The sequence below is a fragment of the Vidua chalybeata genome, chromosome 14 (assembly GCF_026979565.1).
Source record: "Vidua chalybeata isolate OUT-0048 chromosome 14, bVidCha1 merged haplotype, whole genome shotgun sequence".
Taxonomy (NCBI): Eukaryota; Metazoa; Chordata; class Aves; order Passeriformes; family Viduidae; genus Vidua; species Vidua chalybeata.
Window position 1 is genome coordinate 508,441 of NC_071543.1, and position 13,524 is coordinate 521,964.

Consider the following 13,524-nt stretch of genomic DNA (forward strand, 5'->3'; position numbering starts at 1 on the left):
CATCTAATAAGAGCTGGCATCTGGATGTTCAAACCTTGATGTGTTACTGGTTGTTAATTGCTGGCAGTAGAAGTGCTTCTTTTCTGCCTTGAAATGTGGAATCCCTTCCTAGAATTGCACTGGGGACTAATAAAAGCCACTGCCAGGTTTAATATATTCTATCTCTCAAATTATCTGGATTAAATACAAGGACTGTGTACTGCCAGAGAGGGGATATTCCCAGTTTAACATTGCTTCTGGGACTTGGAGATCCCGAGACACTGGACCTGAAAATTGTGATTGTCTTTTGTGTGGAGGAGGGGTTTGGCAGAAGTGCTTGGAAGTGGTCATATTTGCCTGAGTTAGAGAATTAATTGCCATAAAAACGATGGGTTTGTAACCAATAGTTACAGCTGCAGGAAAGATCAGAAAGCATCTGAATAAATCAAATTAACTACCTCCTGTTCCATCCATATGAGAGCAGAACCTTCCAGGGCAGGATTTAAACCACAGTCTGGTTGGTCCTTAACTCTCTCATCCACTAATTGAGGAGAGCGAATAATCTAGAAATAGGGTCAACTAAAACACGGTGGGGACTGCTGTGCTGGGTTGTGGGGGGGAGGCTAGTCTCGGTCAGGGGCGGATAAACCCAGACGAGAGTGATAAGGAGGCAACCGGCTCCTGTGAAAACATCCCGGCCTCAGAGGCTGTTGGGCCGTGTGGTCCAACACCCCTGTTAATGGGCAGGCCCTGCAATTGCTGCACTAGCCCACACCTTGGCTCGCTGGTTGCTGGCTGATGGTGGTCATGCTCCAAGGCAGGCGGCTCCGTTCACCTTCCCCGGTAGTTCAGGTCTCCTCGCGGGTCTCGCTCTGGCTGCTGTTCTCCTCACGAGCCTCGGGATGGTGAAGGGAGTTCCAGCCCACCGCTGACCTTCCAGGCTTTGCACTGCTCCGTTGTGTGCCGGCGAGCAATGTCAGCCTTGCGGTTTTGCCTCTCGCTTTTGGCCGCTCCCCCCTCACGGCCCGTCCCAGAGCCCGGGGAGGCTTCAGAGCCTTCAGCAGCGGCGGCGCTGGACAGCTCCGGGGCGGGAGCCGCGGGCGGCCAGCGGGGCCCGGGCCCTGCGCGGCCCCGCACCGCGACCCGCCGGGCGGCCCTCCTCCTGCCCCGGCCGGCCCTCCTCCTGCCCCGGCCCTCCTCCTGCCCCGGCCGGCCCTCCTCCTGCCCCGGCCCTCCTCCTGCCCCGGCCCTCCTCCTGCCCCGGCCCTCCTCCTGCCCCGGCCGGCCCTCCTCCTGCCCCGGCCCTCCTCCTGCCCCGGCCCTCCTCCTGCCCCGGCCCCCCTCCTGCCCCGGCCCCCCTCCTGCCCCGGCCCTCCTCCTGCCCCGGCCCTCCTCCTGCCCCGGCCCTCCTCCTGCCCCGGCCCTCCTCCTGCCCCGACCTTCCTCCTGCCCCGACCTTCCTCCTGCCCCGACCTTCCTCCTGCCCCGGCCGGCCCTCCTCCTGCCCCGGCCCTCCTCCTGCCCCGGCCCCCCTCCTGCCCCGGCCCTCCTCCTGCCCCGGCCCTCCTCCTGCCCCGGCCCTCCTCCTGCCCCGGCCCTCCTCCTGCCCCGGCCCCCCTCCTGCTCCGGCCTCCCGTTCTGGCCCTTGGTCCTCTCCGGCCGCCTTCGTCCCTGATCGCCGACCGTCCCGTCCCGTCCCGTCTCTCCTCGGCCGTGCCACTGTTCTGGCCGTCCTGTCCTGTCCCTCCTTCGGCCGTCCCTAATCTCCAGCTGCCTCGTCCCATCCCGTCCCGACCCTCCCCTCGCCTCACCCGCCCCCGCCCCGGCCTACGGCGCTGCATCTTCGTCCATCCTTTTCTCCCTCCCTCGCTCCGTGCCTGCCTCGCTGCTCTGCCCGCCCCGCTGCCCCCCGCCCGTGTCTGCCCTGCGATGTGCAGCAAGGCGAGGGCAGAGGCAGCCCAGGAGGAGGGACCCGGAGAGAGGTCCACGGGGAGCCCTTCAGGGCAGGAGGATGCATGTGCTGCTGCGGAGGATGAGCCGAAGCTTCCAAGCACAGGCTTTACCGCAGGAGTAATGAGGATAAGGGACCAAATGTTGTCACCTCTCCCAGGGCATGGTGGCCCTTTGCTTAGAAGGAGCAGCAGCTGTTGGAAGGTGCTTGAAGGCCTGGTGTGCTGGCAGTAAATTCCTCCCTCAGAAAGGCTTCTTTCCCTACTCCTCCTATCTCTTAGCCCGTCACTAGTGTGAATTTCACGTAAATTTTGGGAGTCTGACACAAGCCTGAGAGAATTTCCAATCTTCCCCATCTCCCTTCCCAGCAGCCAAGGCCATGGTGTGTTTGGGACACATCAGCTTTGAGGACGGGACTGATGCCCAGAGCCATGCTGTGGCCCTGCTCCTGTCCCAGGGCTGTTGGACACCCGGAGGAGGGACAAACAGAGCCCTTCCCAAATCTCTCTCTGCTGCCTGGCCTGGAGGGTCTGTGCTGGCATGGCCAGGGGAGAGGCAGTGCACCACGAAGCGCTGGGTTCATCGCTCAGCTTGGTGACATCCCACTTTTGTCTCCTCACAGGCCAACCCCGCTCCCATTATCGTGAATACAGACTCGCTGGAACAAGGGCTCTCTGTAAGTCTCCCGGTTTCGTTTTGCTTCCTTTGATCAAGTGCTGCATTTTCCCTGCTCAGCAATGCAGGAAAGACTTTTCCAGCTCAAGGAGGCCCTGGTAAGGCAGCAGAAGATCCTTATACCCACACCATATCCCCACAGCTCACCCTACCCCCAAACCTTTCTGGGGCTGGGTGACACTGCACAGAACCAAGGCCAGCAGCAGGAGATGCCGGGGACTCCAGCACAGGGAGGTACAAGGCAAAAGGCCTCAGCAGAGGAGCTGGGGATGCCAGATGGTTGTGTTCAGGGTTAATCATACAGCCATCTCCTCTGCCTCCCATGCAGGGGGGTTGAGAGGCTCTGCTGGGGCATCCTTTACTTTCCTGCACTGCCTCAGCCTCCTTAAGGCAGCCCTGGCCCCTCAGGAGTGGGGCAGGGCTCTCTGGGTGCTCGCTGGCATCTCCCTCACCAGTCCTCAGGGCAGTAGGGCCCATCAGATGCTGCTCCTCTCCCAGTGAAGGCTGCCAGCAGCAGCTGAGCAGTTCTTGGTGACTGTCTGTGCAGCCATGGTGCGTTTGGCACTCCTGGCGTAGTAAAAGATAATGCTTCTCCGTTTGTTGCAGACAGGGTTTGCATCCTGCTGCATCCATCCCCAGAATATTTGTAACTCGTTCCTGTGGGGCAGATGAAGGGAGGAAGGTGGCCAGCATGGGTTTCTGGCCAGCAGCACTGGCTCTGTGCTTGTGGGGGGCTTCCCTTCTTTGCCCAAAGGAGCCCAGTTAACAGTTTGCCAGGGCTGAGTGCTTTGCATCGGGTTTACTTCTGATGGATCAAACTTCAGCTGCCTTCCACAGCAGTGAAGCAGTGCCAGGACTCAGAGCTGGGCTGGGTCCATCTTTGGAGTCAGGGTAATGGGCCACAGGTGACTTCTGGGCGTTGAATTTCCCCTGTAGAAAACTGCAGATCTCAGCCCACAGCTTGTGGTGGGGTCAGTGCACGTCAGAGCTGTACTGGGCTGGCTGGGAAAAGCTACAGAAAAGAAGGAAAGCCTGGCTGAGATCTTTCCAACCCTGGCTGTATGGTTTAATTAAGCCTGAATTTAAAGCCTGAATTTAAAGCCACCTGACACTGGGGAGGAAGGCAGTGGTACATCCCTCAGCGTGGTGGTCCTGGCTCCAGCCTTGTATGAATGTGGCAGAGGGGAGCTGCTGTCCCCAAAGGTTACCTTTCCCAAGCACATGGCACGGCAGAGGGGTTGTGGGCTGGAGGTTCTCTCACTGTGCTGGGCACCCTGGCTGCAGGGCAGTGCCATGTTGCAGCTTCCTCTCTGCACTCTCCTGGCTGTTTTACAGAGAACTGGGAAAAGGGCAATGTCTCCTAGAGGGAAGGGACCACCACCATGCTGGACCAGAGCAAGTGAGAAGTGTGCTGTGAGCAGGGCAGGGTAGGGAGGTATTCCTGATGGAAATTCTGCTTTCACAACCATTTTGTACCCTCCCTCAGTACAAAATGTCACACCTTTGGAGGAACATTGCCCACTCATCATTGCAGGCACCATCCTTTGCCACACTCCATCCATGCCCGTCCCTCCTCCTTGCCTGCGGGCCCAAGGGCAATGAGAGGTGAGCCAGGGGCCAAGGACAGGTTTTGTCACCCTGGGCAGGTTCCTGAGCCCTGCAGAAGCCAGGAACCTCTGGGAGCCCTCATGTGGGGCCGCAACCACTCCTTCCACAGCAGTGCACTCCACTTTCCTGCCCTCCTGGCTGCTTCCCTGTACTCCAGCTCATTAATTTCACATCCCTCCCTCTCCCTCCACCTCCGTATCCCTGTGCACCCCTTCTCCCTGCACTCTGGCTGGGTTTCAGGGGGTGCTCTGCACCCCAGACAGATGTCAGCATCCTGCTGGGCGTGACAGTCACTGGTCCCATCCATCCAAACTCAGCAGAACATGCTGGGAGAAACTGTCCTGCAGGGGTCAAAAGGGCCACCAGGCTGTAGCTGTGCTCTGCTGGCTGTGATCCTGGCGTGTGTCACCACTGGGTGCCCAGAGCAGGGGAGACACCTCGGTTTGATTCCTCTCAGCATCCAGCCTGGAAACCCTCTTGCCTTCTACTTCACGTTACACGAGGAAACAGGCCTTGCTCCATCTTTTTCCTTCTCTGGGGTGCTGGATTCCTCAGGCTTCAGAGAAAACAACTCCCAGAAACCTCGGCAGTTTCCCAGGTCAGCAAAGGAGCCGCACCAGGAGCTTTCCGCAAACACCAAAATACCAAATCTGGAAGCGTGGGATTTTTTTTACAAACCCAGAATCTGAAGTCCATTGGTACAGTATGTATTTGGAAGGGTTAAAGTCACATCTTCCAGTCTTTAATTACTTAACTATTTATTGCTTTCCTTAATGATAAACAGATGGAAGTAGTCTATTCCTTCCTGTTCTAGTTCATTGATTGCTTTGGACTGGCTGTCGGGCTTGATTTGGCCCTGACTGTTTATCAAGAAGTCTGTTCTGTATTTCAATGTCCCCATCCACCCACTCCCATCCCCAGGAGCACGTAGCACCAGCAGAGCTCTGAGGTGGGGACTGCAGCACTGGGATGGCTGGGGCTCAGTGTAGAGCTTGAGCAGAGCCCAGCACCCCCAGGGTGTAAAAACCCAAATAACCCATTATAAAATGCCTGCAGTATTAAAATCATCCCTTGATGATTATAAGGAAAGTGCTGGAGAGCATCACCCATGCTCACAGTTTCGCATCTTTTTACCCAGCATGTCCCTAATGGGGAGACAGAGAATTGGAAACAGAGTTTCCATGGCAGATGAGGTCTCTGCATTTCAGAGCTGCCTCTCTGAAGCTAAAACAACTTCTTGCTGCTGGACAGTTCCATAATGAGCAGGGAAAGTCACTCCAAAGCCCTTGAGGAGTTGAAGGTTTCAGAGCCTGGGTCCTTGGAGCCTAATTTGGTGCCTCATTGCCCAGCAGTGAGGTGCAATCACTTTCAGTTGCTTAAAAGCCAGGTGTGAGAGGGACAAGTGCTTTCCAGGCCTGCTCTCAGCCAGTGAGTCCCTCACACTTTGGTCCCAGGTGCTGGCTGGGACACACCCCAGCGCCAGTTCCTGCAAGCAAACAGGGCTGTGGTGTCCTCCCAGCTGTTGCTGGGGCTGCCAGGCTGCAAAGCCCTTCACTCTGCCCAAGCTCAGCAGGTTGGTCCTCGCAGCCCTCTGCCAAAAGGCTGGCCGGAGATCGGGCGTTTATTCGCTCTGTGCACAAGACCACCGCCGTGGGCACTGCACGCGAGGGGGCTGAGGCCAGGGGATAGCTGGCAGCGAGTCAGTCTGTCTCAGTGCTGCGGCAGGACGCGGGGAGGTGAAGGGAGGCAGCTCTTGGCCTGTTTTCCCTGCACCCCCTGTCATGTGCAGGCAGGGAGAGCTCTCCCGTGCCAGCACTGGCAGTGCCCGTGCCAGGGGAGGTGCCCATTGCACCCGCTGCCCTGGCACGGGGCTGTTCCCCTTTCCCCGTGCTGGGACAACCGGGGAGCATTGCCAGGTGCCCTCCACACCCAGGGCTGGCTGACACAACCAAGGGCTGGCTCTGCAGTCTTCAGGCGCTCTCCATTATCTCAATAAACAGCTGCTCCACCAGCAGGTCCCAGCGCTCCTCCTCATTGCATCCTCAGCACAGGATATGGGCAGGATCATGCTCCAAAAGGGACTGTGAGCGGTATTATTCTTCCTGCAGGGTATTTGCTCTTGCAACCTGGTTGCCTATCTGGGTTGCATTTGAGTAACCTGATCTTTGTCTTAGAAATCTGGCCTTCTTTTTTTTTATTTAAAAAGCAAGCGAACAAGCAAAACTACAAAAAAAACAGCCAACCACCCCCCAACCCAAAAAACCCACCTCAAATCCTTACTCTCCAGCAAATTCCAAGGGGTGTTCCACGTGGGCTGTTGCAGTGTTGGCCGGCAGAGCCTGCAGACAGCTTGCAGTAGCTCTGGAAGGTGTGTGCTCTTGTGTTTATCAGATGAGTGTTAGCTCTGCAGCCTTCTGTTGATGAGCTAAATGCCGTCATCGGTAACTATTTCCCTTCTGCTCATAAGAGGAGAGGGCCAGTAAAGGCGCCTCTTCCTGAGCCGTCAGGTGGACTTGTTGCATGGGAAGGGCCTGGAAAAAAATACCCATATTCTTTTCCGTGAGAAACCGGGTGATGCTTAGGATCAGGATCTGCTGGGAACAGCTAATTGGCCCCTGACCCTGCTGGCAGCTCTGCAGGTGTTACACGAGGAGACCAGGGTGTGGTGCATCTTCCCACCCAGGCACCTTCCCACCGGAGATGGCCCCAAACAGGATCTAGGGAGGAGCACAGAACACTGGCAAAGTACAGGGGGAACAGCCTGCGGCAGAGCCAGGTCCTGGCAGCTCTGGTGGGCATCACAGGGAGGTTTTTGCCATCGGTGAGTGACTGGTATTTGATTTTCCGAAGCTGGAGCGTTCTCTTTGTTGGCTTGTTCCCTTGGTTACGTGGTATATATTAAGTTCTTCATTTGGCTTCCTTATACAATTAACTGGCATTCCATTGTGTGAATTTTGAAAACATAACCAGAGCTAAAACTTCATGGTCAGGCCTGGCTGACCCCAGCACGCCTGGCCTGGGCAGGTTGCTCCCAGCAGACGCCGTGTCAAACAAGCACCTTAAGGCCAGTTTTCCAGGAGTGCTCAGCATTAGCAGCCCAGGGATTTGAGGAGCGAGGCTATCCCAGCTCAGCTGCTGGCAGCACCAGGGTGTGTGACGGGGTCTGTGCTGGGCTCTGGGTGCACCCTGGCTGCGCTGGCAGCAGCCGCTCCTCGCAGGGCCCGTGCTGGCTCTCACCACGGCTCACAGATTGTCACAGTTTTCTGCAGATCCCCATCCTGGAGGGATGTGTACGCTGTTCCTCTGCGGCCGTGGGTGTGCATATGGCTGGCTGTGTGGCAACTGTGTTGAATGCCAAAGCAGAGAGGACAATGTGTGTAGTAGCAAAGGGTGCCAGGAATCTGAGTTGCTGGAAAGCCGGGGAGAGGCAACACTGCGCCCCACGCAGCAGGATACCGACTGCAGAGAGGGGATGGGGTGGGCTGGAGGCTGTGCTGAGGGAGGCTGTGCTGAGGGAGGCTCTAAGGGTGGCATGGGCCAGCGAGCCAGCTGCACCTAGGATTAGTCAGTGCAGGAAGGTGAGAGGAGGGAAAGGTGGCCCGAGCCAGAGGGGGAACCTGTGGCAAGGGAAGCAATGCGCCTCTGCCCATAGGAGCACAGCACAGGGCAGCACTGCGGCAGAAGGTGTCACTGACCATGTGTCCCTGACCCTCTGAGGCCGCAGGGATCCTGATGTGGGTTAATCCCACCATTTTGGTGCTTTTCTGATGCAAGATCCTCCTGTAAGAGCTGGCCAAAGCCTTTCCCAGTGCGCTGGGAGGATCTGAGCATCCTACTATTGGAGTGTTTGGATGTCCCAACCCTGAGCCATCCCCTGAAATCTTCCTGTGACTGAGAGGCACCAGGCACAGGACACAGGGCACATCCAGGGAGGGACAACACAGCCTGTGTTTCCTGGAGCCTCATTCCCATCTCTTTGCCCAGCCTCCTCCTTGAAGCGCAGTACGGGGTGTGGGGTTACTTTGGCATCCCAGGGCAGGGGATGAGGGTGTGTGTGGCACAGGTGGCACAGCCCTGTGGGATGTGCCCATGGGGAGGACAGTGTGGGAATGCCATGGGAAACTACAGTCATTTAGCATAAGGCATTTCCCCAGAGTCCTCTGCCCCCCAGTGCAAATGAGCACATGCCCATCACCTGTCAGTTTATGGTTGTCATCTCCCCAAGTTCTGGAAAGTTCCCCATTCTCGTTGTTTCTAATGGTTTCCTCTGTAAACCACTCCTTCCCTTTTCCCTCACTGGCCCAGTTTATGTTACCCCATCCCTTACACCCTCTTCCCATTGGATCATTTGTACCCTAGTTACTCCTTCCCTCCCCAGTTATATACTCTGGCCCCTCCTTCCCCTTGGAGTCTGCCTCCCCTGAGTGTGGTTGTCTCCCTGCTCCTATTTCTGCCTCCCTACTCCTTCGATCAATCCTGAATAAACCCGCTTGGATTCCAGCAGCCCAAGAGTCCTTCCGCCTTCCTGGTGGGGATTTTAATTACGCTATCCATGCACCCGTTGCACGGCTAACTGAGGGTTACCCTGCAGGACTCGGTCCGGGGTAGCCTAGACAGCCCTACCCCAGACCCTGTCGTGCAGCACTGCTCCTCTGCCTAGGACCCTGACTGTTGCCACCCAGAAAAAACTCCTGTTTCCTCTTCCTACCTATCAATAGGACCTCACTGCTGCCTCACTAGGTTTCCTTCTGTGGTGCCAGATGATGGCTTTAGCATAAATGATGGTTGCTGTCCCCTCCGTGCAATGACCCAGCGCTCTGGGGGTGTGGGGGATGGCAGGGCTGTGCCTCTGCAGGGGCAGATAGCAAGAAGCTAGGAAAGCAGGACACAGCCAGCATGCTGATGCCTCGTGAGGAGAGCTGTGTCCAAACAAAGCATGTCAGCTCCAGTTTGGGACACAGAGCGTATGCAGAAAGTGGCTCCATGTGATCTATGGGCCATCAGTTAATGGTGGATGTAAAATCCAGATGAGGAACTCTGCATGTTGTCCAGAGGCCATGGGCAGAGGCAGGACTGCACAGTGAGAGGAGTGTTTGCCTGCTGAGTGCAGGGTTCCACTGCCTCTGCCTTGTCATACAGAACTACCCATGTCCCATCCCTTGTTTCCCAGAATGACTCAAATTATGAGGTTGAGTTCAGTCCCCTCCAAAATAAATGTCAGTCAACAGTGTGCCCTGGTAGCCAAAAAGGCCAACCTTAGCCTGGGGTGCAGGCTAAGGATAATCACCTGACGGGCAAGGGAGGGATTGTCTGGCTCTGCTCCCACGGTGGCAGCCTCACCACGAGTCCTGGGGCCAAAATAAAAGGATATAAAGCTTTTAGAGAGCATCCAAAGGAGGCTACAAAGGTAATGAAGGATCTAGAGGAGACCATTATGAGGAAAGGGTGAGGTGTCTTGGCTTATTCAGCCTGGAGGAGAGGAGACTGAAGACAGACCTCACCCCACCTCACTGTAGTCTGCAGCTTCAGCAGAGGAGCAGACACTGATCTCTTCTCTCAGGTGCTCAGTGACAGGACCTGGGGGAAGGGCATAAAGCTGTGTCAGGGGAGGTTTAGGTTGGGCATTAGGACAAGGTTTTTCACACAGACGGTGCTGGGGCACTGAACAGGCTCCCCAGGGACTGGTCATGGCCCCAGAGCTGCCAGAGCTCCAGGAGCGTTTGGACGACGCTCTCAGGCACGTGGTGGGATTGCTGGGGGGACTGTGCAGGGCCAGCAGTTGGATTCCATGACCCTTTGAGTTCCCTTCCAACTCAGTTTGCTTTGAAACGGTTGCTGTTAAGTCTTGGATGTTTCAATAGCCAATTGCATTGCAAATCTTGCTAAATTTTAGTCCTTGGCAGCTGTTTCTGGCCTGATCCTGTTGATCTGGAGTGAAACTGCTACATTTTTCCTGTGCACTGTTGATTATGTGGAGAATGGGTTGGTTTTTTTGGTTTGTTTTTTTTTTTCGGTCTACATTTACCATTTTACAGCCTACAATTGCATCCCTTTTTGTTTCTATTCATTGTGTTTCCAAGAGCTCTGCTTTGATACTTTGGGTATGGGAGACTTTGAAGCGTGGGGATCAGTGTGGTGCACAGCACTGGGACAGGCTACACCATTTTTATACATAAGGGCACCACAATATTTTCACCTCTTACTGTGCCCCACTCTCTCACACCTTGTTTCCTTTGCACCCAACTAATTTCGTAGAATAAATTGTCCTGAATTTCCTGTTAATTCCGTCATGCTACAAAAAGATTTTAAAAAATATAAGCTGCTAAAGGTGTTTATTATGTTATTATGTACAGACATTTTTTTCCCTTTAAATGGAACGACCCCCTCTCTTTCCTTCCTCAAGGATTGAAATCCTGAGGTTAATTATACGCTGCGTAACAAAGGTGTTATTTCTTTTTGTGCCTTCGGTTGTGTTCCTTTTCATGGCTGGAGAAATGAGCCGGGAGAATAAAGGCTTTGCACAGAAGTGCATTAAAGTCAGTGGGCTTTGGCTTATGCCCAGGGAGAAAAGCAGCACATGGTTTAATTCCAGGGCAGGCTCAAGCAGTTGCATTTAAGGTTTTTTCAGCGGTGATGGTGCAGCTTTTAGGTCGGATTCTTCATGTTCAGCTACCAGAGAGTAAAAACAAATTCCCCCAGGACCAGCAGAGAGTTGTAACACACTGTCTCCCTCTCTCCAGATGAATGGCAGCGATGGGATATTCAAATATGAAGAGATCATCTTGGAAAGGGTAAGTACTCCTCACTCACCCACCAGCAGCCTCCTCCCACTCGCCCACCCCCCAGCACAGCTGGCCCCCCACGCATCCCTGCACAGCTGATGGGGAGAGGTTGGCCTCTGCTCCCCGCTCTCTCTGGAGGCTTTCCTGGCTGTTGCACCTGCTTTGCCAGCCTGGCTCCCACCAGGGAGCTCCCCTCTGCTCCCCTCTCCCCCTGCACACCCCGCCAGAAGGGGGGGAGGAGGGCTTCTCCCTTGCCTCCCTCTTTCACACCCTCACCCCCACAAACTCATCAGAGCATGGGGGGAGGCTCTTTGTCATTGCCTTTGTCAGAAAACAGAGGTGTGGGGAGCTCTGCTTGCGCAGACACGGGTGGGTGCACCCCACAGCTGGGCACAGGGACCAAAGGCACCCTGCCACCAGGCTCCCCATCCCTCTAGGGCACACGGCCTTGAGATGCTAAGCTGCAAGAACAGATTATTTAGTGAAACAGCTGCAGTGAAGGAAGTTCCTGCTCAAGCCCTTTGTTTGTTGGCAACACAGAGGTGATGGCGTACCTAGAATTAGCTCCCCCCATGTGTGGGGCTTATCCGGGGGCAAGCCAGCACCACACAGGGCACGAAGGGCTTTCTTGTTGCCCAGGAAGCAGCAGGGGAGGAGGGATGGGGAGGGAGCGGGAAAAGCTGGCCCAGGGTTTACCCCGGGAGACAGGCACAGCCCTGCTGGCTGGGAATGGCTGTGCTGGGAGGCTGCCCGCGGCTCTCCACAGCACACCTTGCCTCCCCCTCGCTGCCGGGCCAGGCGGCTCAGCCTCGCCCCGTGGCCAGCGTTGCAGGGGAAGACACTCATTATTCTGTTCCTCTCTGCCTTTAGTCATCTCCCTCCTTCCCTTGGCTCTGCATCACGGAGGTGGGTGGACGGAAGGTTATCTGGGGCTGCCGCCTCACCCACTGCTTCCCCGGCGTGCCTGGTGAAACCAGCCCAGAGGTTCCTTCCTTTCTGGGCTACCAAACCCAAGTCACAGGCAAAAGCCTTGTCTCAGGGATTCAGGGCATCCTCTGTCCTCAGCCCATGGTGGGAACAGGGAAAGAGCTGGCAGGACCACACAGAGAGGCAGCACTCGTTGGTGCCCTCATTTCAAAGCCCCAAGCAGCGATTCATTCTCCAACAGCAAGAAACCATGAGGGAATCTCACTGCTTAGCAGCCTGGGCTGGCATGGACCATACCCAGGTCATTCCCCTTCACCGAGTCCCTGGTGGGATGCAACAATCCTGCCTTAATGCAGGAGAAGCACCCTGATGCCTGCAGGTGAGGCTGTCCCCTTGCTGGGGTGTTTGGCCTCTAGAATTGTCCTCAGTGTACCCCAAAGTCGCTGGTCAGTCACTGTTATTAATCCTTGCCTTTGTTGTAAGGACAAGCGTAAATTCAGGAGCATTTTGGGGGCAATAATAGCAGAAACACATTCTGCAGAGGGACATGGCTTTGTGTTTACCCACCACACATGTTTCTACAGCAGGAACTGCCCTGGCATCAGGGCATCAACCCTGGTGTCAGCTAAGAAATCCCTTAGACTCCTTTTTGAGGTTTATCAGAATAAAGATTAACACCTCCCGGATCATTTCCAGGTTTTGTAGCTAACCAAGGACCTTCCATAAACAGGCACAACTAATGGCTGGAGATCGTTTTGCAATCTCACCTGCCTTGCTGCAGCCAGGCTTGGTCTCTGTGACAGTAAAGAGCTTTTTTGAGCTAGGCACAGGGTAATCAGAGCCCAGCATAGAGGAAAGAGAGCAGCCTAGACCCTTTCCTGTTGAATGCCTCCGTGTCACGTGCCAGCCGAATCCCAGCTGGCCAGAGAGCGTCTGGGAGCGCTGCACAGTGACGGGCATTGGTGGCTCCTGGTGCTGTGTCACAAGCGTCATGAAGCCAGCTCTGCATCGCTGCAGGAACTAATGCTGGGGCAAAATTGCTGGGGAGAAGTGCAAGCCCCAGCTGGCTGTTGGTGCTAAATTATCCTGGGGAGACGGAGTTCCCGTGTGGCCCTCTGAGCCACAGGTCCCCTGGAAGAGCAGAGCACCCCCTCATCTCCCGCTGAGCACTGGGGCCATGGGCAGCCAGGGGAGCTTGGCCTGAGCCCGCTCGTGTACGAGAGAGGCAGGCACAATGTGACTAAGTGTCAGTTCTTCCACATGAGGAAACAAGGCAAGAAGCCATCTGATTTTCAAGGCAGAGCAAAAAAGGCAGGAATTGTCCACTTGCATCAAGCATGGATCTGGAAGCAGCGCCTGTGAGTGTGTCACTAATGAGGATCCTGCAAGTGGGAGAGGTGGCGCAGGGCCACAGCCACTCAATCCTGAGATGCTGGGGGAATGGTCTGGAGATGAGCCGTGGTCCCAGGCATAATTCGGCAGGAGAAGCTCAAGTGACGCTCCAAGCATGTCTGTGAGGAAAAGGAGACAGAACTGGGGGGGCCCACTCCATCCTGATAGCCACTTCCACACCAGCCTGTAAATTTTGTCATCAGTATTGCCA

General features: G+C 55.7%; 1 protein-coding gene across 13 annotated transcripts in view; it reads left to right on the forward strand.

The window, feature by feature from the left end:
• Window positions 1–13,524, forward strand: part of DLG3 (discs large MAGUK scaffold protein 3) — a 78,087-nt gene that overhangs the window by 37,035 nt on the left and 27,528 nt on the right. For 8 of the 13 annotated variants that reach the window (XR_008433354.1, XM_053955366.1, XM_053955361.1 and 5 more), the window contains 2 exons: window positions 2,552–2,605; window positions 10,953–11,003. Coding sequence is in view for 12 of the 13 variants with exons in the window: in XM_053955366.1 (XP_053811341.1) it covers window positions 2,552–2,605; window positions 10,953–11,003 (105 nt within the window). In the remaining variant the exon portion in view is untranslated. Of the gene's footprint in view, window positions 1–899; window positions 955–1,608; window positions 2,134–2,551; window positions 2,606–10,952; window positions 11,004–13,524 lie in introns of those variants that run through there. The other 5 variants (XM_053955364.1, XM_053955368.1, XM_053955372.1 and 2 more) reach the window with 3 other exon arrangements.